The sequence below is a fragment of the Schistocerca americana genome, chromosome 10, assembly GCF_021461395.2.
Source record: "Schistocerca americana isolate TAMUIC-IGC-003095 chromosome 10, iqSchAmer2.1, whole genome shotgun sequence".
Classification (NCBI taxonomy): Eukaryota; Metazoa; Arthropoda; class Insecta; order Orthoptera; family Acrididae; genus Schistocerca; species Schistocerca americana.
The window spans coordinates 67,072,712-67,098,354 of record NC_060128.1 but is presented as its reverse complement, the minus strand read 5'-3'; the positions used below and the strand labels follow the sequence as shown (position 1 = coordinate 67,098,354).

General features: G+C 45.4%; 1 protein-coding gene across 1 annotated transcript in view; it reads left to right on the top strand.

Annotated features, from left to right (window-relative positions):
• LOC124552681 (acetylcholinesterase-like) overlaps positions 1-25,643 on the top strand; it is a gene marked incomplete at its 5' end in the record, with an annotated part of 512,360 nt that overhangs the window by 92,031 nt on the left and 394,686 nt on the right. Inside the window, one exon of the mRNA XM_047127002.1 lies at positions 14,833-15,167. Within this exon, the coding sequence (XP_046982958.1) occupies positions 14,833-15,167 (335 nt within the window). The remainder of the gene's footprint in view (positions 1-14,832; positions 15,168-25,643) is intronic.

Below are 25,643 nucleotides of genomic sequence, written 5' to 3'. Positions count from 1 at the left end.
AGGGAGCTAAACGTACCACAGCCGACGGTTTGGAAAATCTTACGGAAAAGGCTAAAGCAGAAGCCTTACCGTTTACAATTGCTACAAGCCCCGACACCCGATGACAAAGTCAAACGCTTTGAATTTTCGGCGCGGTTGCAACAGCTCATGGAAGAGGATGCGTTCAGTGCGAAACTTGTTTTCAGTGATGAAGCAACATTTTTTCTTAATGGTAAAGTGAACAGACACAGTGTGCGAATCTGGGCGGTAGAGAATCCTCACGCATTCGTGCAGCAAATTCGCAATTCACCAAAAATTTACGTGTTTTGTGCAATCTCACGGTTTAAAGTTTACGGCCCCTTTTTCTTCTGCGAAAAAAACGTTACAGGACACGTGTATCTGGACATGCTGGAAAATTGGCTCATGCCACAACTGGAGACAGACAGCGCCGACTTCGTCTTTCAACAGGATGGTGCTCCACCGCACTTCCATCATGATGTTCGGCATTTCTTAAAAAGGAGATTGGAAAACCGGTGGATCGGTCGTGGTGGAGATCATGATCAGCAATTCATGTCATAGCCCCCACCCTCTCCCGACTTACCCCCATGCGATTTCTTTCTGTGGGGTTATGTGAAAGATTCAGTGTTTAAACCTCCTCTAGCAAGAAACGTGCCAGAACTGCGAGCTCGCATCAACGATGCTTTCGAACTCATTGATGGGGACATTCTGCGCCGAGTGTGGGAGGAACTTGATTATCGGCTTGACGTCTGCCGAATCACTAAAGGGGCACATATCGAACATTCGTGAATGCCTAAAAAAACATTTTGAGTTTTTGTATGTGTGTGCAAAGCATTGTGAAAATATCTCAAATAATAAAGTTATTGTAGAGCTGCGAAATCGCTTCAATCATTTGTAATAACCCTGTATATATATCAGGGAAGACATGTTCGTGGCTGAGGGTAGTCGATAAGTGGTTGGTTGGTTGATTTAGAGGAAGGGACCTAACAGCGAGGTCGTCAATCCCTTCGGATTAGGGAAGGATGGGGAAGGAAATGGGCCCTGCCCTTTCGAAGGAACCATCCCAGAATTTTCCCAAAGCGATTTAGGGGAATAAAGGAAAAACCGAAATCAGGATGGTCGGACGCAGGTATGAACTGTTTTCCTTCTGAATGCGAATCCAGTGTGCTAAGCTCGGTCGTTGAGTGGTGATCACCCCACTTTTGGGAGGTGTTTCAAATCGTACGAGCCAACGATCCAGAGGCTGTACGGAAAGGGGTAACAGTCAGACGACTCTACCTGCCGAGGTGGAGACAGGAGTTCTACGGAGTGGGCGGTGCAGAAGAAAGAGCTCTGTGAACTCCAAGAACGCGAGATGTCGAAGATAGTAAATGTGCTGTTATTGTTAATTATCAAGTTGAATATCAAATAGTTTATTTGCGCAATACAGAGAGGCGGATACAAGTTGGGAGCTGTCTTCATTTACCAGGTGTAATTTTGAAGACAAAATTTTGTACATGGCTGCACGTTCAGAGACCGTCATAGTTAAAATTGAAAGGAAACAACCCTCGGTCACTATTTTTAACGAATTAACTGGGTTTCCACACTGCTAGGAGTGTCTTCGTCAGAATTTAAATCAAAGAATGGTCTATAACATGGTCACAGAATTATTACTAAAAACGTATGATACAGAGTATAAGTACGGAATCATCGTGAAAGACTGGCAGTACTTATATGTCATTTTTTTAAAAAAAAGTATATGCCAAAAGGGCATTAGTCACAGAGATATTTAAGATAAAGAAAACTGTGATGGTGAGCCACTAAGGGCTGGTCGTTACTTGCGTGGTGCAGGTTGCAACCTCTGTATCATACATTTTTAGTCATAATTCTGTGACCATGTTATAGACCATTCTATGATTTAAATTCTGTGGAAGACACTCCTAGCAGTGTTGAAACCCGGTTAGTTCGTTAAAAATAGTGATCGAGGGCTGTTTTCTTTCAGTTGTAAATTTTGAAGATACGAGTAATATGTGGTAGAGTAAGTGAGAATTACAAGTTAATTTTCAGCAGCTTTATCTGCAGCCTGTATGGAGGCGAATTCTGAGCCAAGTTGGGGGAAGAAGACACCGAGATGCATGACATAGACCAGCTGGACTCTATTAATAATACCTAAAGGCGACCGAATATTCAATATGCAACATTCATTGTTTACGAGGGTTATTCGGAAAGTAAGGAACGATTGGTCCCGAAATGGAAAATACAGTGAAAATCTGATAAAGCTTTGCTCAGATGTGTTGGGCACTGTGTCCAGTACGCCTGTCGATCGCATCATGTCGCTCTTTTCAGATCTGAGTTCACAACTAGAAATTAGCGTCTCCTGCGAAGTATGGGGGCCTGGCGAAAGATTTCGCCTGAAGCTATGCAATCCACACAACATAACTGTCATGCGGTTCGCTCTACACGGCAAATCTTGGTCGCACTCTGCAGGGGCAATGAAGACGCTCCTGCAGCGTTTTCGATGGGAAGTGTTTGATCACTCACAGTACAGCCCGTAATTGGCTACCCCTGAGGTTCATCTCTGCTCAGATGAATCACTGGCTATGAAGACAATATTTTGACACAGACAACGAGCTGCAGTCCAGAGTATAAAATTGTCGAAAAGCACTGGCGGCTGTCTTCTATAACGAGGGAATTGGAAAGTTGGTACAACGCTACGACAGATGTCTAAGTATGACCGACCGGCGAATGTGTACAGAAGTAACCGGAAGTTGTAGCTAACAGTTGCAAATAAAACAGTTTATAATGCTCATCCGTTATGGATATATTAGAACCATGACTGTATATTGAATGTAAATAAGTTATACAGAACTGCAACGAGTCACTTTTTTGAATAATTATGTTTTATTCCATGAACCGGTTTTCGAACCTCTTCAGGTTCATCTTCAGATGGTTTCAGGAAGTTACAGCATTATCCTAGGAAAAATAGAAATTACAAATAAAACAGTACTGATTTTCACTGTCGTTTCCATTACGCGACCTGTCGTTCCTTACTATCCGAATCGCCCTCATATAAAAGCAGTGTTCAGGTGTCAACTTATCTAAGTGTTTGGTGCATGAGGCGAAGTATAAAAAACCAGCACGCAGTCAACCTGAAACACTGCAAGCTCCGTCCCACTCTCCAGTCCACTGTTTCTACAGCAGCGTAGCCATGCCTGGTGGTGTCAGCCTGGCCAGAGGCACACGTGATCTTAGTCCTGCTGCGAGAAGACAGTTCCGAATGCTCCCCGATCACAGAGTAGGTACAAATGTTCCTACATTTCATCCCTGCATCACTGCTCGCACAGTGCAACTGAGGAGCTACTCGACCGAATAGTAGCGGCTCCGATCAAAGAAAACCATCATAACGACCGGGAGAGCGGTGTGCTGACCACACGCCCCTCCTATCCGCATCCTCAACTGAGGATGACGCGCCGGTCGGATGGTCCCGATGGGCCACTTGTGACCTGAAGACGGAGTGCTTTACTCCACCTGTACATTGTGCCCCACGTGTGCAGCACTCCGTCGATACATTCCTGCAGGTCCACAACGCCACCCTTCTCAAGTAGCCGAAGCTGTTCAGTAGAACACTAACAGAAAAAACATCGCAACACCAAGAACGAGTTGTAAGACATAAACGAAAGTTGGTGTGTGTTTCTACGCCTGAAAGACCAACTATAGTCAGATTTCATGCCAACTGGATAGAAGTCGCGCTAGTATGAGGGTGCAAAGTGGTTCAAAATGGCTCTGAGCACTATGGGACGTAACTTCTGAGGTCATCAGTCCCCTAGAACTTAGAACTACTTAAACCTAACTAATCTAAGGACATCACATGCATCCATGCCCGAGGCAGGACTCGAACCTGCGACCGTAGCAGTCGTGTGGTTCCGGACTGAAGCGCCTAGAACCGCAAGACCACCGCGGCCGGCTATGAGGGTGCAAATCATGTTTTCTTAAATACACGCTGTGACGATCGTAAGCGTTAGTTAGCTTTGAGACTGGACGTGGTGAGTTGATGTTAGTAAGAATTGCTTTAAGGCGACAAGAAATTATCAGCACCTCACTGAGATTGTGTAAGAGAGCCACGAGAAGCTGGATGTTCCTTCTGCGATACTGCGGAAAGAATTGTCAGGAATGTAGTCACTGTACATGGCTACTGGCAGCGGTGGTCATCAGAATGTACAGTCGTAAGAAAACCGGCTTTCGGACGCCCACGTGACACCACCGAGAGCGAAGACCTTCGCGTTCAGCTTGTGGCTCTGGTGCATCGTACTGCAACTGCAGCAGCAACTTGAGCAGCAGTTGGCGCCAGAGTGATACAACGAACTGGTACAGATCGGTTACGTCAAGGACAGTTCCCAGTCAGACGCTGTATGGCTTGAATTCCACTGACCCGAAACCACCGCCATTTGCGACTACAGCGGTGTCAAGCCAGAGTCCATTAAGGGGCAGGGTGCAGCTCTGTTGTGTTTTCCGATGAAAGTTTGTTCTGCCTCTGTGCCAGTGATGGCTCTGTCTTCGATAGGAGGAGGTCGGGTGAGGGCCTGGAACCAACCTATCTGCGTTCTGGACACACTGGACTTACATCTGGAGTTATGGTATGGACTGCGATTTCGTTTGACAGCAGGACCACCCTCGTGGTTACCCCACGCATCTTCACTGCAAAACTGTACGTCTTTTGTGCTGCCATTCCTGAACGGCATTCCAGGCAGTGTTTTCCTACACGATAACGCTCGACCACGTAGTGATGATGTAGCCCAACATGCTCTACGAAGTGTCGACGATAACGCTCGACCACGTAGTGATGATGTAGCCCAACATGCTCTACGAAGTGTCGACGTGTTACCTTCACCTGCTCCATCACCAGATCTGTCTCCAGTCGGGCACATGTTGGAAATACTCGGACAATAGCTCCAGTGTCATCAACATCTAGCATCAACCGTCCCTGTATTGATCGACCAAGTTGCTACAGGCATGGAACACTATCCGGCAAACTGACTTCTGGCACGTGTGCAACACAATGGTTTCGATTTAGCATGCTTGCATTCAACCTTCTACCGGTTACAACGGTTATTAATGTACTAGCATATCACATTCGCAAAGGCTTTTCTCTCGATTACATTCATCTGTGATCTTGAAATGTTAATCACTTAAACATATAACTTACACAAATGTATTTCCGCAATTTCATTACCCTACATTAATTAGTTTTTGAAACTGCGTTTTTTCCCTCAGTGTATTTGTCATGTTCACCTCTAAACTCAGCACAGTTAATGCCTGCTAAGTCGAAACAGAGGACGCACACACAGCCCTCCTCAGTGCCATCTTGAACTCAATGACCATGACAAATGAACCAGTAACACTACTACCATTCAGAATGACCGGCTACCACTGAACACAGCCCTTGAAGGTGCTGTAATTGTTTTTTCTGGCAGCATGTAGTTATTGACCTGATGGTAACACACTACTGGCCATTAAAATTGCAACACCACGGAGATGACGTGCTACAGACGCGAAATTTAACCGACAAGAAGACGATGCTGTGATATGCAAATGATTAGCTATCCAGACCATTCACACAAGGTTGGCGCCGGTGGCGACACCTACAACGTGCTGACATGGGGAAAGTTTAAAACCGATTTCTAATACACAAACAGCAGTTGACCGGCGTTGCCTGGTGAAACGTTGTTGTGATGCCTCGAGTAAGGTGGAGAAATGCGTTCCATCACGTTTCCGACTTTGATAAAGGTCGGATTGTAGCCTATCGCGATTGCGGTTTATTGTATCGCGACATTGCTGCTCGCGACGGTCGAGATCCAATGACTGTTTGCAGAATATGGAATCGGTGGGTTCGGGAGGGTAATACGTAATGCCGTGCTGGATCCCAAAGGCCCCGTATCACTAGCAGTCGAGATGACAGGCATCTTATCCGCACGGCTGTAACGGATCGTGTAGCCACGTCTCGATCCCTCAGTCAACAGATGGGGACGTTTGCAAGACAACAACCATCTGCACGAACAGTTCGACGACGTTTGCAGCAGCACGGACTATCATCTCGGAGACCGTGGCTGCGGTTACCTTTGACGCAGCATCACAGACAGGAGCGCCTGCGATGGTGTACTCGACGACGAACCTGGGTGCACGAATGGCAAAACGTCATTTTTCGGATGAATCCAGGTTCTGTTTACAGCATCATGATGGTCGCATCCGTGTTTGGCGACATCGCTGTGAACGCACATTGGAAGCGTGTATTTGTCATCGCCATACTGGCGTATCACCCGGCGTGATGGTATGGGGTGCCATTGGTTACACTTGTCGGTCACCTCTTGTTCGCACTGACGGCACTTTGAACAGTAGACGTTACATTTCAGATGTGTTGCGACCCGTGGCCCCACCTTTCATTCGATCCCTGCGAAACCCTTCATTTCAGCAGGATAATGCACTACCGCATGTTGCAGGTCCTGTACGGGCCTTTCTGGATACAGAAAATGTTCGACTGCTGCCCTGGCCAGCACATTCTCCAGATCTGTCACCAATTGAAAACGTCTGGTGAACGGTGGCCGAGCAACTGGCTCGTCACAATACGCCAGTCACTACTCTTGATGAACTGTGTTATCGTGTTGAAGCTGCATGGGCAGCTGTACCTGTACACGCCATCCAAGCTCTGTTTGACTCAATGCCCAGACGTATCAAGGCCGTTATTACGGCAGAGGTAGTTGTTCTGGGTGCTGATTTCTCGGGATCTATGCACCCAAATTGCGTGAAAATGTAATCACATGTCAGTTCTAGGATAATATATTTGTCCAATGAATACCCGTTTGTCATCTGCATTTCTTCTTGGTGTAGCAATTTTAATGGCCGGTAGTGTATTTTAAATTCTGTCATCATCTACTCTACAAGAGGCGTAATTATACGCTAAATGTTCTACAAAAAAGGTAAGCATTGGAGTTAAAACGGCTGTAAGTCAGGACGCGCCGTATCTGACAGCGCGTAAATTAGACATGATGTATTTACGCAGTACTTGCGAATAACGGCACTTAGCAACTTAGAACAAATTTTACCTATAATTTCAAACCTTTTAGAAACTTTTTCTCGCTGACACGGCTCCCTACCCCCATAAACTAATAAAAAGAAAAAAAAATTCATCGCTTACTATCTTTTTGCTGTTCATGCAATATAACTGCAGCATCGTGCATGACGTTATAATTTATTACTTCTTTACTGCCAGCTCTATTCGCAACATTTTTTGTAGGCGGTATACCAATGAATGCACCGGTAAAAGTACGACAGACGTTCGAGAAGTATCACGTAATGAGCATCCACATGAAGTTTTTGTACTGCGCAAAGGAACTAAACGGTCACTTTTTTTCAAACACCGTTTCTCTCATTACGACGCTGAATTGTGAAACTCAAATCGAAGGTGCCGAAAACGCTCCCCCTTAGTGGTATAAAAGTATAGCGCCCTGCGATGCACCCTGGGGCTCGACGACGTTTGAAACTGCGAGGTCTAGACACGTGCCAAAGACAAGGCAAGAGCCCAGAAGCTCTTGTGACCGGTAAGGTGGGCTAATGTTGTCATGTCGGCACCAAGTGTTCTGAGGGAGGTGGGGGACTGCTTAGCACACTGGCCTCGCAATCGGGAGGACGTCGGTTCAGACCCGCGTCCGGCCATCTGATTTAGGTTTTCCGTGATATCCCTAAAATCGCTCCAGCCAAATTCTGGAGTGGTTCGTTTGAAAGGGCACTGCTGATTTCCTTCCCCATACTTCCCTGATCCGACCTTCTGCTCAGTCTCTAATGACCTCGTTGTGGACGGGTCGTAAAACATTAATCTCGCTGCTCTTCCTGATCGGAACCAAATGTGACCACAATTCTGTCCGACGGCACGTGATGGGGACGTCGCCACAGCCCTATTACCCATAGCCGGCCGGTGTGGCCGTGCGGTTCTAGGCGCTACAGTCTGGAACCGCGCGACCGCTTTGGTCGCAGGTTCGAATCCTGCCTCGGGCATGGATGTGTGTGATGTCCTTAGATTAGTTAGGTTCAAGTAGTTCTAAGTTCTAGGGGACTGATGACCTCAGAAGTTACGTCCAATAGTGCTCAGAGACATTTGAATCATTTATTACTCGTACTTCACCTTTGACGCCTCTGCGATGGTGGTCAGAACCGAGACAACCAGCGTTGAATGCAGACAACCTCGTAGCTGGGGCAACGACAGCTACTCTATCTGATCAAAAGAATCCGAACACCCCCAAAAACATACGTTTTTCATATTAGGTGCATTGTGCTGTCACCTACTGCCAGGTACTCCATATCAGTAATTAGACATCGTGAGAGAGCTGAATGGGGCGCTTCGCGGAACTCACGAACTTAGAACGTGGTCAGGTGATTCGGTGTTACTCGTGTCATACGTCTGTGCCCGAGATTACCACACTGCTAAACATCCCTAGATCCACTGTTTTTGATGCGATAGTGAAGTGAAAACGTGTAGGGACACGTACAGCACATAAGCATACAGGCCGACCTCGTGTGTTAACTGACAGAGATCGCTGGCAGTTGAAGAGCGTCGTAATGCGTAATAGGCAGACATCTATCCAGACCATCACATAGGAATTCCAAACTGCATCAGGATCCAGTGCATATACTATGGCAGTTAGGCGGGAGGTGAGAAAACGTGGATTTCATGGTCGCTGGCTGGAGTGGCCGAGCGGTTCTCGGTGCTACAGTCTGCAACCGCGCGACCGCTACGGTCGCAGGTTCGAATCCTGCCTCGGGCATGGATGTGTGTGATGTCGTTAGGTTAGTTAGGTTTAAGTAGTTCTAAGTTCTAGGGGACTGGTGACCTCAGCAGTTAAGTCCCATAGTGCTCAGTGCCATTTCATGGTCGAGCAGCTGCTCATAAGCCACACATCACGGCGGTAAATGCCAAACGACGCCTCGCTTGATGTAAGGAGCGTAAACATTGGATGACTGAACAGTGGAGAAACGTTGTGTGGAGTGAAGAATCACGGTACACAATTTGGCGATCCGACAGCAGGATGTGGGTATGGCGAATGCCCGGTGAACGACATCTGCCAGCGTGTGTAGTGCCAACAGTAAAATTCGGAGGCGGTCGTGTTGTGTGCTCGTGTTTTTTCATGGAGGGGGCTTGCATCCCATGTTGTTTTGCGCGACGCTATCACAGCACAGGCCTACGTTTATGTTTTAAGCACCTTCTTGCTTCCCACTGTTGAGAGCAATTTGGGGATGGCGACTCCATCTTTAAACACGATCGAGCACCTGTGGCGGAGTGGTTACACGACAATAACATCCCTGTAATCGACTGGCCTGCACAGAGTCCTGACCTTTACTAAGGTGCCGTGAGCAGGGCATAATTCCGAAGTTTACCGGATTAGTATATTTTATAAAATCGACGTCCATGAATAAGATTTTAACAAAAGCTGGTTCTGGAATGTTAAGTAGAGGATCCTCTTTACTCGGCAAAAATCAGACCTGGTTTGTGAAGAACATTATCGCCTGCACCTGAAGATGTCTGTAGTGATGCCCTACGATTCTTGGAATTGGATTGATGGTACAACTTGGGCCAAATCAGACTGGTTCAAATGGCTCTGAGCACTATGCGACTTAACTTCTGAGGTCATCAGTCGCCTAGAACTAAGAACTAATTAAACCTAACTAACCTAAGGACATGACACACATCCATGGCCGAGGCAGGATTCGAACCTGCGACCGTAGCGGTCGCTCGGTTCCAGACTGTAGCGCCTAGAACCGCACGGCCACTCCGGCCGGCCAATCAGACTGGATTCGTGAGGTAGCCACGTCCAGACAGACTGCAAAATTTAGTCGACTGAAGATGACATCGTAGCGAGAAACTGTTATTCGACGCCCCGTCATTAATATGACAGGTAGAGATCTGGACGATGCTACGATGATGGTTTTGAGTAAGGGACTGAATTTTGCATCCACGCCACAGGTTCTGCCATTACCTTCGTTTATCAGTGCCACTGAAGAAGCGGTTCGACGACTTCCCTCGGATTCAGAAGAGGAAATAAGGCATGAAACATGCCGTGCAATTACGAAGTCTCGCCCACAAAGGAGCAATTTATCTGTGGCAGAGAGGGCTGCACTACGTAAGCTTCGCCAGGATATTCAGACGGTGGTACTCCCAGCGGATAACGGTAATGCTTCTGTTTTACTCTCTCGGAGTTAATTCCATGATAAAATGTACAATTTATTCAGTGACAGCATGTACCGGAGGATCAGCAGGGATCCCACTAATCAAATGGCGAAGAATGCTTCGCTTCTGAATGACTCTCCCTTTCCACCAGAAGATGTTCGGAGATTGAAGCCAAGTGGTCCGGTGCCTCCTAGATTTTATGGACTACCAAAGGTCCACAAGAAAGATGTTCCTCTCCGCCCGATAGTGGCATCGTTGTTGAGGCCTCTTGTGGGAAAATGTGTTCACCACATAAGGAAATCTGCTGATTTCATTAGTAAACTGAAATAATTGAAAATGAACCCTTCTGATATATTAGTTAGTTTCGATGTGGTGTCTTTATCCACAGAGGTTCCCCTTCCAGAATCCCTACAACTTATTGAAAGAAGTTTTGATAAAGAGATTTCAGCTGCATTCATACATGTTTTGATGTCTACATAGTTCTTATTTAACAACGAATTTTTTGAACAGACGGACGGAGTCGCTATGGGTAGTCGCTTATCACCTCTGGTGGCCAATTTATTTATGGGAGACTTCGAGGAGAAGCCGCTTGAATCTGCTGACGTGAAACCCACACGGTATTCTGGAGGTATGTTGATGACATCTTTGTAGTTTGGCCCCATGGTCAAGATAACTTGCAAGACTTCTTAAGACATCTGAACTCCCTCCACGGTCAAATAAAGTTCACAATGGAAATTGAAAAGGAGGAATGCCTTCCATTCTTGGATTCTGGTTCGGCGCGGAGAGGATGGCACTTTGGGACATGAAATGTATTAGAAGCCGACACACGGATTTGTATTTACGTGAAAATAGCCGCCACATCCTGCCCAGACGATGAGTGTTCTCCGAACTTTGAACAACAGAGCGCATATTATCTCTGATGAAAGCAGTCTGCAAGATGAACTTCCCCACTTACAGAGAGTGTTTGAAGACAATGGGTGCTCCCCACAGCAAATACAGAAGGCAGTGGAAATGAAACAGAAAGAGGCCACAAAGAAAGGAGAATAAGACGAACAAACCTTTAAATCGATGGCCTTCCTGCCATATGTGGGTAAGCTCTCATCAAAAATAGGACGGATCCTCAGCAGACACAGAGTAAAAGTGATTTTTCGTCCTCCACCCAAGACAGCTGCACTCGTGGGCTCCGTCAAAGATTTGCTGCTCCGAAAATCTGGAGTTTACAAAATTCCATGTGATTGTGGCCTTTCTTACATCGGACAAACAGTCCAAGAAAGATGTACAGAACACCGGAGGTACACACGACTTGTACAACCTAACAAGTCGGCAGTGGCAGAGCGCTGTATTGGCACTGGTCACAGTATGTATGTAGTATTATGTTGTATGACAACGTCGAAATTTTGGCAGCTACTTCATCTTTTTGGGACTCGATAGTCAAGGAGGCAATTGAAATTCGCTTGACGTCCAATTTAATTGACAGAGATAGTGGTTTCAACCTTGATAAATCATGGAATCCGGCACTTGCTGTAACAAACTCACAAAGACGCCGTCACAGTGCAGCTCATAATGATATATCGACATGCCAACACAGATCGACTGCGGAGTCAAAGATGTAACTCGCGCATTGTGCGCGTCTCTGCCGCCAACCAACGTCTCTGGCGCACTTGCATCTGTGGCCACATATGCAGTTCCGCGGTACACGAGTGTAAAGGGACGAAGCGAGCACTGGAGTGGCCAAGACCCACCCCTACCTTCCATCTCCTCGACTTCTATAAGAGCATTTATGGCTGTCCTATCACCCTCACCCCCGCCCTCAAGTATCTTGGCGTCATCCTCTCCTGGACCCCCCATCTCTGGACTATCGAAGCCGAGGCATGCTCCCGACTCAGTCTCCTCAAGCTCCTTTCTGGCCACACATGGGGTCTGGACCCCTCCACCATCCTCCACACCTATAAATCCCTCATCCACTCTATCCTCTGCTACGCCCATCCTGCCTGGATCTCCACCCCTCCTACCTTTTAAAAATCCCTTCAAATCCTAGAATGCCATGTGCTCCGCCTCGCTTATCGCATCCGTCTGCCCTGCTCTGCGCAGATCCTGTATGACCTCATTCCGTTCCCGCACCTCCTCCTTTTCCTCGAACAGATACGGATCCTCTACACCTCCAATAAACTTGATCCCCTTCACGCGCTCATCTCTCCCATCCTCTCCCACCTCTGTCTGCTGCTGCGCCTGTATTCCCACGTCCCACCTGCTCTCCATCTCCACACTCTCCACATACCCTCGCCCAAGGTGGCTTCCACCATCTCCCCCTCCCTGATGATACCCTCATCCGCTCCATCTACCCCTCCTACCAACTTTGATCTTCCCATACCACACCCTGTGTGGCACCCTCTCTCCCTGCTCTCTTCCTCCCTCCCCCCTGGGATTCCCCTACCCCCCTACCTTCTTTCCTCCCCCTCCCATCTCATCTGCCACTGGCTTCTTCACCCTCCCCCCTCCCTCCTCCCCCACCTCTTCCCCTTTGGCAGGTCCCCAGACTCGCACACCTACAGTGAACATTCGCGCACTGGAGATCATCGCCATCAGTTCTTTGTGTGTTAGTGTTTCACCGCCCACGCTCCATCGTTTCAGTTATCAGTGTTCCTGTACAAGTGCTGAACGTTTTTTTTTTGTTTTTCTTTGTTTTTTGTTTTTTTACTACACCGGTGAACGGCTCCATGTCTTTTATTCATGTGTCTACTGTTTTTTGTCCATCATTATAGAGACCTATGACCGTAGCAGTCTGGTCCCTTTAATCCCACAAACCAACCATCCATCATTATGTTTCGTTTTTCTATGTCGTCCTTGTTTCTCTATGTATTATCTGTGGCCGAAGAGTGGCGTAATATTGCCGCTCCCGGCCTACCTTTGTATAATGTGTTAAAATAACAATGAAGAAAAGAAACTGGAGCGGCAGTCTTGCGGCTCACTCTCAGTATGGCTGAATGTTATACGGCCGAAATATTAGAAGGAGAATTCTTGTGGTTGCACTCCCGAAACGTGATGGAACAATTTAGTATATTGTGAGCAACTGTTCCAGCCGACAGTGTTAATTTCCGCGCCAATACTCGTGCCTTTTTAGTGATTTCCAGTCCTGCCACATTACGAGTAGAGATGGGGGATCCGCTCCTGAACTGATTCATAGAGTTGAATCTTTCAAAGGAGTGAACAATCAGTGATTCAGAAAAAAAGAACGGTAGCTCCAAACGTTTCACACAGCAGAGAGAGAGAGAGAGAGAGAGAGAGAGAGAGAGAGAGAGAGAGATGGAGCAGACCTGTGGGGCCTCTGCTGGTCAGAGCACACTGCACGCCACACAACACAGCCAGCGCCGGCCTCTGCCCTGCTTCTGCCTTGGCTGCCTGCATTGTGCAGTGCCCCATTGGATTTTGTGTTTCACATATGCCTTACCGTCTCTGTTGTGCTTCCTCTGCCGCGTGCAGTGTCTGGAGCAGCTTAACTTTACATCGCACTCAGTCAGCGATCGTTTCAGTCGCACGTCCTGCCCTCTGGGCAGTTGATGCGAGCAACAGGACAGTTCTCCTAGCGGAGAACATAAGAACTACTTGCAACAACCTGCTCGCAAGAGAACGGACGATTTGTCTCTGAGCGGGTGAGTGGTGGCCGTTCACCGCTCCCCCCACCCTTGGAACTCGCCCGCTCAACACTCACCCCACCGTTCTCGACTCCAGCCAGAGCATTGAGCAAAGGAACTCAGGTGTCACTCTGGTCTCTGCAGTCTTAGCTCACGCAGCAATACAGCTCGCGGCTCGACCAGCTTGACTCAGTGCCTCTGCATCGGAGTTCGTCTATACTGGAAATTGTTCTTCATACTAATACCGATATGTATATTACATAATTATGTTATGTATACATCATTTGTTTTTATTTTATTTTTATTTGTTTAAACTGATCAGATGAGGATTCTGATGACTCCTCTTACAATAGGATTTTTTATTATGAACACTCGAATTTACACTTCAATTACGAGCGAACCAATAAACGTATCACAAAATGTGATACACCAATATTTTCCTTGTTTTATTCTGTGTAAGGCTATATGCAGCACTTTGGTCTTACAGTCAAATTTATATATTTTTTCTAATTGTAGTACGGATTTTGCGATTTTGGGCGTCTTCGGAAGGAAACGTTCACTTTAAAAATATATGGCTCCGGATGTATTTGTACGAGGTTAATGAAATTTTAATACATTATAGCCAAATACATTGTTAATGTAAATCTCAAGTTACAACATTTTCCGATCACCCAAAAAACCACGATAGTGCAAAATAACTCGATAATCAAAAACTTTGTCATATCGTGGAAATTTCAATAAACAATACAAAATTCTTACACATTATCTGTGTTACTTCAAAATAGGATCAAATAAGATCAAAATACAGGTATAGTACTGGAATAAACCAAGTTTAAAGGGCAATGTGCCTTCCATTTATTTTCTATTGTGAATGAGTGGTGAGTCATGAAAAAGACCTAGTTCATTTCAGGGAGTGAACAGTTCTGATCTGATCTCTGAAAAGAACAGTTTTGCCCATCTCTAATTACGAGACGTCAGTTGTAAGAGGCGGCCTGGCCGGTGTGCCCGCAGGTTTCGAGGGCGAGGAGATGTGGAACCCGAACACGAACGTGTCTGAGGACTGCCTGTACCTGAACATCTGGGTGCCGCAGCGGCTGCGGCTGCGCCACGCCGCGCCCCCGGCCCCCGGCGCCGCCCCCGGCGTGCCCATGCTGGTGTGGATCTACGGCGGCGGCTACATGAGCGGCACCTCCACGCTGGAGGTGTACAGCGCGGACCTGGTGGCCGCCACCAGCGACGTCATCGTCGCCTCCATGCAGTACCGCGTCGGTGCCTTCGGCTTCCTCTACCTGCCCGACATCGGCGACGGCGAGGAGGCGCCGGGCAACGTCGGACTCTGGGACCAGGTGCGCCACGAGAGCAGCAGCTTTGTCTAGTACTAATAAAATGGAACTTCCTGGCAGATTAAAACTGTGTGCCGGACCGAGGCTCGAACTCGGGACCTTTGCCTTTCGCGGGCAAGTGCTCTACCGACTGAGCTACCCAAGCACGACACACGCCCCGTCCTCACAGCTTTACTTCTGCCAGTACCTCGTCTCCTACCTTCCAAACTTCACAGAAGCTCTCCTGCGAACCTTGCAGAACTAGCACTCCTGAAAGAAAGGATATTGCGGAGACATGGCTTAGCCACACCCTGGGGGATGTTGCCAGAATGAGATTTTCACGCTGCAGGAGAGCTTCTGTATAAAGTTTGGAAGGCAGGAGACGAGGTACTGGCAGAAGTAAAGCTGTGTGGACGGGGCGTGAGTCGTGCTTGGGTAGCTCAGTGGGTAGAGCACTTGCCCGTGAAAGGCAAAGGTCCCGAGTTCGAGTCTCGGTCCGGCACACAGTTTTAATCTGCCAGGAAGTTTCGTGTCAGCGCACACTCCGCTGCAGAGTGAAAAATCTCATAAAATGGATTTGCACCTCCTTGTGTTTTTCCTGTCTGCAGTTAAAAAGCCGGCCTGGTTGGTCGAGCGGTTCTAGGCCCTACACTCTGGAACCGCGCGGCTGCTATGGTCGCACGTTCGAATCCTGCCTCGGGCATGGATGTGTGTGATGTCCTTAGGTTAGTTGGGTTTAAGCAGTTCTAAGTTCTAGGGGACTGCTAACCTCAGCAGTTGAGTCCCATAGTGCTCAGAGCCATTTGAACCATTTTTTTCCAGTTAAAATTGTTGGAAGATAGGTTCGCCAGTTATGCAAAACACCGTTTTCTACACGTTCCCAAACATGCTTCAGCGCCTCTGTACCATCACCAGTGGGTTTGTGTTTTATTCAGCCTGTAATGCGAACATTTTCACCACATGATTACAAAATTACGGAAATATTTAGCTGAAACAACAATTTCTTTCTTTTAGTTAATACTTTTACATCCGGTTTGCATAGTTTTGCAGGACCACTTGCGTATTATTTCTTACAGGTGACTTGTCATCTGCAGCCAAACAATGTGGATGAGAAACCTTCTTGGGAGTTAACCTACCATTTTATGCTTTAAACGTAATTTAATTTGTCGCGATATTTCACACATGTATTCGTTTTTACTTACGTTCTTGGGTGGCAAGCTCATTTTTGTCAGCATCCTGATGAGGTGTTGTGAAGCACACGTAAATATAACACATATTTTCTGAAAGTTGGTCATAAAAAGCACTCAACACTTCACCAAACCACACTGTAATCGTGGTTGTTGTGTGCCCGAGTCCAATCAGGGTTCATTTGTACACCAGTGAGCTTGGCGCCAAATTTGGATTTTTATTTTACATTTTAATTTGTGTGTGTGTGTGTGTGTGTGTTTTCTGTACGCTTCTTAGCTATTTGCGTTGTCTTTTACGTGGGGTTCCTTTAGTGTGTAAAATGGCTACTCTAATAAGAGGTGTCCAGGAATTAAGGACGAATTTGAATTTTACGCCATTTCGCCATGTGACGTTTGGCAGCCGTGGTTTTTTCATGTTTGCTATCTGCAATCCTTCGCACTAGTAGCCTGATAGCTTTTGTTTGGTGAACATCGTTTTCTGATGTTTACGTTCGTCAGGGAGCAGATGACAACCGTCCAACGTATCCAAGTGTTAAAAAGTTGTTACAAAACAGTGAAAATCCCGCGGCAGCCCTTCGTGAATTGTGTGAGCCACTCTGACGTAATGCTGCTCGAAACGAATCATCACTTCGAAATTTGATGGGGCAATTTGAGACCACGGGTTCTGTTTCAAACGTTAAGAAAACGCTCTCCTCGAACGCGAGAAAACATGGCCGACGTGTGTGATAGTGTGACCGTAAGCCGCAGAAAATCAGTTCGCTGACGAGCTCAACAATGGAATTTATCACCCAGTTCAATGGATGAAATACTTTCAAAATATCTGAAGATGCTTGCGTACAAGATTAATTTTAAGCAAGAGCTGAAGCCAGCAGATCATGGAAAGAGACATCGATTTCCTCAGTGGGTCTTGGCTCGACAAGCGGAGAACGAGAACTTCACAAAAGGCATAATTTTCTCAGATGAGGCGCTGTTACACCTCAGTACGTACGTCAGTAAGCAGAAGTGCGGAATTTGGGGTGGCGAAAATCCGCGAGTGCCTGTGGAAGACGAGATGCGTCCACAACGCACGGCTGTGTGGTGCTGGTTCTGGTCTGCAGGAGGACTGATCGGTCCGTACTTTTTTGAAAATGATGAGGCAGCTGCCGTCACTGTTAACGGCGGCCTGTACCGAAACATGCTTTCTGGTTGCTTTTCCCTCCTATTGATCAAAAGGACTTTTCATTGCTCAGCTGAATGAAAAGTTTCATCAAAAAAATGTCTCTTTGTGTGGCAACCAGCAATGGCCTGGCAGTATCCTGCGATCTTACGCCTTGTGACTTTTTCATGGAAATTTGTGAAATCAAAAGTGGACGTGAACAGACCACAATCAATACACCAACTGAAGGATGAAATTAAAAGGATTATTAATGGCATTCCTCCAGATGTTTGCGAACGCATCATTGAGAACTTCAATTTGTAAGATGGCAAGAACTATGCCCCTTACATGAAGTCACTAAAGATCACCTAACTCACGTTGAGCGAACAGTAGGGCTGAACAAAAATGACTGACAAGGCACAATGTATCTTGTAGAGGATATAGTATGGACGTATTGGAATAAATACTGTCGGGTGATGGTTTTAAAGTAATTCACATGACATGAAAACTTTGTGGAAACACATCAGTTTACTGGAGGCTAGTTTATCCAAGGTAAGTATTCAGAGTTGACCGCAGGCGGCTGGGGAGCGGCGAAGGGAAGCGACAATAGGCAGCTTAGGGCGGCTCAAGCTCTGAGAAAGTAGTAACGGGGCGCGGCCTCCAGCCGCCTTAAGGTGAGTGACAGTGAGGGATTGGTTGACCCCATGCTGGTGTACGCCTGTTGATAAATGTCCGTCGTCCCATTTTCAGTGAAACATGCGTGAAAGCTATGGTGGAGCGGTCAACAGAGGCCAAAATATGTGTGTTCGTGACTATAGCAGCTTCACGCTGAATTCACGGTCTGCAGAGTCTGAAGTAAATCAGGTGAAGAGCGACAGAATGAAATACGCCGGCCTCTGATGGGAACGTAACACCGAAGAATTTGAAGTATTCTCCTGGGAGTCAGAATTTCGGAAAAACTGATGTTTTGCGCAGACGCTAACCTTGATGGGTGGCCTGGGAGGAGCTAAATAGCAGAAGTTGAGAGGAAGGGAAATTTTGTGGGAATTTGTTCACTTCCCAGAGCAGACATTGGTCGGAGGGGAGGGGAAACAGAGGTGAAGAGCAAACTGACAGAAGTCTCCGTAGAGGTCTTCTGTTCCCAGCTTGCCTAGAGTGCGGACGTGGCGTTCTTTACTCAGCTTGCCTGAGAGAGAGTGAGCATCTCTGCAGTTTACGACTTAGCAAATGGAACGATTGAGCTTGGAGATAGAAAGTTTTGGTTCAGCTATGTACTGAGCAAGATAGCTAGGAGTGAATAGACGAGCGCAGCCTTGCAGCACCACGAGGTCGGCCGACGTCCACACAACGACGCCGCTCCGCCACGCTGTATTCGGTGATATTGCGCCCGCTCCGGCCACTGATTAATTTGTTGGATCACATCGGCAAAGTTCCCACGAGGGTTTCATGGGTCATGTATTGTAGAGTTCTTCTCGCACTTCGCATTACACCTGGGTCAGTCGATAGGAATTACTTTTCATTTATCGCGCTTTACTCCACGTAAACGCAATTTATTCCCACTGCCTGTTAGGAGAGTCATGTAATGTGATGATTGAAGGTCATGAGTTAAAATAAATTTGTGCTAATCGACTGTGTCTGTTTTCAATCAAATAGTTGGAATCCCAAGTCACTTTCTTAATTAATTTTATGTTCAACATTTGCATCTGGTGTTCAATAGCTGAATATAACATCAATGTGCACCTCTTTTTTATTAAAAGTGGCCAATTCTGGGTCCATTAATGTCAACACTGCCACCATAGTTCAATCAGAAGTCACAGAGCCTTATTACTTTCTTTGCGTTATCCGATATTGCGGCAGTTTTGCACTCTCTGTTGATCTGTTAGTCAATTAGCTGGGGTGAACACACACCAAAGCCAGACAAGTGACGGGTGCGGTGTTACAAATTAACTCATTGCTCGTTGCCGTGTGGCCTTGGGTGGTCATATGAGGGATATAATTTTTGACGTATAAAACAAAAAGCAAAACAAAAAAAAAGAGGAGGAGGAGAAACCCATTACATTTTCAATCAATTTTGCATGTTCTATAGCACTTAAATATTCGTACCTACTTCCCGGACACCCTCTAGTTCACAAGCTCAAACGTCATAAACAAGACGGGTGGACGAAATTATACATATCAGAACACTACGTTTGACGTTTATACGTGGGTAGTAATACGGTGGCATGGTCTAAGGTAACGCCTCCGAATTTCTTATGTGAAAACTCCTAAGGCTTTGTACACCTTTATTCTTCATGTCTACATGTTTGCATCCCTCCGCCACTAGAGTGCTCCGAGCTCTAGCGTCTAACGTGACAACGTGTAACGTAACTACGTCGGTGCTGAAATCGAGTTTCGAATTCTAAGACTTCGTCCACACTTGGATCGCCCTCTTCTTCAGCATCACAATGCCACACCACACATGAGCGCTGCGACATTTCGAACAACCCGACGTCTTGGGTTCACTGCCATCAATCACTCTCCATAGAGCCCCCAGTTTGCGCCATCATAATTTCATCTGTGTCCAAAATTTGAAGAATGCCTTCGAGGACTTCACTTTGATAGTGACGAAGCGGTGCAAGCAGAAGTGAGGTTGTGACTCTGCCAACAAAGTCAGTGAGGGTAGTAACAAACCAGTCTCACATTGGGAGAAATGTGTTCGTCGCCAGGGAGATTATGTTGAGAAAAAAATATGTAGACATAAACGATAAAGATGTGGAATGTCAATAACATCTGCTTCATTTGAAAAGCTGTAAGAATTTTCACATAATAAGGTATTTCTTTTCAGCACGCCTGCTCAATTTACATTCTCGCAGGATAATAAAGAAAACAAAATTTTCTGACTAACAGTAACTGCAAATATGTTTGCAACATGTACATATATAGTGATTATATCTTGACAGGAATTTTAAGTGTGGATACTACTTTATTTATTTTGACAATGTCCACATGACATGTAAAAAACTGAGAAACCGATTAAAGCATTTAAGAACACAGATTGATACACATTCTGACGATACATTTTGTTACAAAAATTACGTTTTTTTTAAAAAAAAGCCGCTTTTTTCTACAGTTTATACCTCATGGAAAAGCTTTGCAAATGGAGTAAACACAATGTATTTTAGGACACTTAGAAACATTTGAACTGGGATAAAATCCGTCTCATATCATCCTCTGTATTATCGATTTCATGCAGTACTAATGTGCACTTCTTGGTGTGTCCTACCATGCATGACTTTTCCGACTCACTTTAGCTCTCGTATTGTTTCGTGTCTTAAGGGACTTGTAATTAGGCGCTTTCGTAATGGTAGAATATTTATTTTTCCCATTAGCAGTTAAAAGTCGCCTAGGGACTCTTCATGAAATAGTTGTTTAACAGAAGTTCATAGCATTTTGGTGGTCGTTATGTATATGTCAGAATAAAAAGATGGAAACAAGTATATACTGAATGTGGCGAGATATCTGAAGGTAGTTCTGCAGTAAAATCTTCAAGTCGCACTGATGTCATTGGCTGCAGCTATTTTGTTCCATAGTTTCACTCGTAGCGCACAAATTATTCTTAAATCATGGTTTGTGTTCGTTAGTAATGTCAATTACAAGCTAGTATCAACACTTCGCGACAAGCAGCAATTTCCATATCCTTTGCGGGACGAACAAGCCAGAGAACGTGCCTTAAGCTAATACTCACAGATTGTCAGTTGAACTTGATATTGTCTTTGTTGATCACTTGCATTTTCAAAAACTGCACATTAATCATAATAACATTCAGTATTATAATCTATACAATTGTATAATTTATAGTACCCCAGCACTTGTCTGTATATGAAGGCTAATTTCACGAACTGGTGCAGTGATTTTGATACGGCTTTCACTGACAGATAGCGTGATTCACAAGGAACGTTTGCATATGTAATTTATAAATATTTCGCGCAGATTTAATGAGCTATGATTATGTTTGTCGATGATATCATATCGTTTGTAAACTTTGCTGGTGGGCAGCGTTTAAATCATTCAAGTTAAAGACTTTGGAGTCAATATTCTGTAACCTCTGCGCCCCGCAATGCGAGTGGAAGCTATCTTTTTTTAGTATTTTTCAGGATAACGTGACGCAGTTCTGGAGTAACAGCATGGAACAGTATGTCGATTTCAGATCCACCACAGCTGACTGCTCAGTAATTTTTCAACTGATGACTGTAACAAGTGCTAAGCCAGTTTCTTATGCATCAACCGAGCCAATAAGACAAACTTCATTAGTGTCTTAGTGGACTTAATATTCATTCTATGTTAGTAAGAAATGCTTCTGAAAAGAATTCCTAACAGGCAGTCAAATGTATTGCGAAATGAATAATAAAAAAAGGAATACAGAAAAATTTGGCGTGGATTTGAATGAGGCTCGAAATCATGTGGTGTAAACGACATTTGTCAGTTTTTCTCTAATGAATTTTATTTCGTACTTTCAGACAGATCATTTTACATTTGACCAGCCCTTTTTCATTTTCAATTTTTTCTTATTTTCAAATTCTGTTCAGAAAGCATGAAATATATTTAAATTAAAATTGATATTCTATTATTATTAACGGTATAGAGATCAAGAGAAATCAACGAAGATTCGTTTTATACTATCATTTCATATCTTATTTTTTTCATAGCGAAAGAAAGAACTCCACAATTTCGTCATGAATGTAACTTTTTGCGTGCAAAATATCTGGACCTCCAAGACATCAGCTTTTTACACAGATTGTAGGAGCTGCACATAGAATATTTCAGTATTCCTGAAATGACTAATAATGTTTCTTCATTTGGCTACGAATATTCGGAAAAAATGCCCAGAATTTATTAATTTTGCTTACTTATTCTGGGTACTTTCAACTGATTACTTTCAATCAATTAAACCGTTTCTGATTTGCATAACAAGACATGATCAATTTTACCCCACGTGTCTGTTTTGTACTCTTTGTTGGCTAAGAAAATTCGACTAAAAATGCACTGTGAACTCAAACACTGGACAAAAACAACTGTAGCCCTTGCGACGGTTTTGCAACGTCAGTGACTAATTTCCTGAGCGAAGATGCTTTTCCAGGAGTCCATATTTAGAACTTTGGCACGTAACTTTCTGGCAGATTGAAAGTGAGTGCTGGACTCAGATTGTTGTGTACATAGTTCCGCATACTCAGCGCGTACACAACTTTCCCACTAGAGCGCGCCCCGCTAAGCACAACAGCGCAGGCGCAGCGCTCGTCCGTCTCCGCACTACGAGATGGCGCTGCCTTAGAGACGGACCAAATTCTGGTTCCGCCGATTTGCGTATTAATATGTAATGCAGCCAATGAGATTGCGTAGAACCTTTTCTCCTCGCGGATCACACTCGCGTAGTGATACCTGAATGCGCGAGATATTATAACGAGTGAACAGACCTCCGATTAGTCAGTCTGCATTTGTCTGCACCAGTCTGTACCAGTCTGCATTAGTCTGTAGCAGTCTATAGTCAAGTTTCAGTCTGCACCTAATAAGATTACCATATTCCTGTACATAGCCATGAAGAGAAATCTATAGACACTTTGTAAAGTATCAGAGATATGTGAGAATAAGATTAACGTACCAAGACCAAAGGAACTTCAGATTGATAATTGTAAACAGCATCCAGAATCAAGTTACATAATGTCTATGATTTTTATTATTATAATAAATATATGTGAAAATTAATCAAGTTGTGTTTAAAGTTGGTCACCATCAATCTGCTACTCTAAGCATGCAAGTGGCATTTCTATCGTCTGACCTAACAGCAGAAGATAAACACACCACAATAATACCACGAGACATATAGCTGACACTCGCCTACTTCATTAGAGCGACAAGTCAAATAAGCTGATGGTGTGTGTACAGAAGGTCTTACAGTACGCACACCACACAGATAAATAATCATAAAGCTTTATTCAATTTAGTATTATAGATACAAATGAAAAAATTAAAAGATCTTACATTATTCTTCGTTTCAGTTTTTCCTTTTAAAGTTTCTTCTTCTACCACATTTTTAATGAATATCTGTTCGGTGTTTAGAGTTCGTTTCGTTTTTCATTTTAAGATGTTTTGTAAGGTGCCAGGATTTGGGCACTTACGTGTTAGATTGTCAACATTAGTATTAATAATAAAGGGAGTGGCAAGGGCATCAGGTCATGACTTCATTGACTTATGTTGAATATGAGGCACTCTCGAGTAGTATTCCCTACATGTCTGCACGATTAAGTTACTAACTTACAGCGTTGGTGAAAAGTGTCGAAGTTGAGAACTGTGGAATGTAAAGTCTGCAGCTGGCCGTAGGTCGCCGGGCCGCCGTGGGCGGCAGATAGCGGTCACCGGAAACGCGGGACAATACGGCGCTTTTGGGGATAAATGGCTCTGAGCACTATGGGACTTAACTTCTGAGGTCATCAGTCCCCTAGAACTTAGAACTACTTAAACCTAACTAACCTAAGGACATCACACACATCCATGGCCGAGGCAGGATTTGAACCTGCGACCGTAGCGGCCACGCGGTTCCAGACTGAAGTGCCTAGAACCTCTCGGCCACACCGGCCGGCGCTTTTGGTGATAGCCCGGCATCCGGAGCCACCTGTGCTGGGCAACACGTGGCGAAGACGGGAATTTGCCTAGGGGCGATCTGACCGACGCGAACCTTGGGTAGGATCTCAAAAATGGCGTCGGAGGGATTTTGGCGATGTTCAGCGTTCGGCATTGAGCGAAACTGAGTATTCTTCCGCCCCGTTTTCGTACGCGTGGAAGACGGGAGAACTGTGGAGAAAGAGGACTTCGCCTTCAGCCATCGTCTTGGACATCGTCTTCGGAGGGAGCGGACTTCGACTTGGACGTCGGCGAGTTAGGACACATCCCGCGAGAACTAAGGCGCGAATTGTTCCTCTGTGCATGATTGCGCAGAGAGGAATTTTTTCGTATTCGAGTTACTGTGGTGTGCCTACTGTAAGACCTTCGGTACATACACCATCAGATTATTTGACTTGTCGCTCTAATGAAGTAGGCGACTGTCAGCAATATGTCTCGTGGTCTTATCGTGGCGTGTTTATCTTCTGCCGTTACGTCAGACGATAGAAATGCCACTTCCACGCTTAGAGTAGCAGATTGATGGTGACCAACTTTAAACAGAACTTGATTAATTTTCACACACATTTATTAAAATAATAACAAGCATAAAATTACTTAACTTGATTCCGGATGCTATTTACAATTGACAATCTGAAGTTCCTTTGGTCTTGGTACGTTAATCTTATTCTCACATATCTCTGATACTTGACAAAGTGTCTGTAAATTTATTGTCATGGCTATGTACAGGAATATGGTAATCTTATTAGGTGCAGACTAACGCAGACTCGTACAGACTGGTGCAGACAGATCGGAGGTCTGTACACTTGTTATAATACCTCACACGTTCAGGTACCACTGCGCGAGTGTGATCCGCGAGGAGAAAAGGTTCTACGTTAGCAGCAATCTCGTTGGCTGCGTTACATATTAATATACGGATCGGCGGAAGCAGAGTTTGGTCCGTCTCTAAGGCAGCGCCATCTCGTAGTGCGGAGACGGACGCGCACTGCGCCTGCACTGTTGTGCTTAGCGGGGCGCGCTCTAGTGGGAAAGTTGTATACGCGCTGAGCTGACTACGCAGAACTGTGTACACAACAGTTACAGCTTTTGTCAAAACAAAATTGGCATCTGAATTCTAGCTTGCAGGATTTGTGCTGTCCAATGGGATGGAAGTTTGAGAAGCAACTTTCAGTTGAGATTACCTCGGACTGGGAGTGCTGTGACTCAAAATTGGCAGAGCCATCGGTATTATCGGTGTCTTCACTGTAAGTCCAGTTTGAGTGATTACCTTCGCTATAGGTGTAGGGGTGCGCACTTCTTTTTAGGTCTACACGACGAGGTTCAGCGTGGGCGATAAACGGTCTATGTCGCTGCACTGCACCGACGTGCGTTCCATATAGGGTTCTGCGCTTAGAGGTGTTTTGTGTGCTCAGAAGCGAGATTTTCACCAACGCTTAACCACTTCCAACAACTCATCTAACCTTCTTGATCTTGTAGTTATCCTTGCGAGGTGCCGAGTATTCATCAATGTAGCTGCCGGTAATTGGG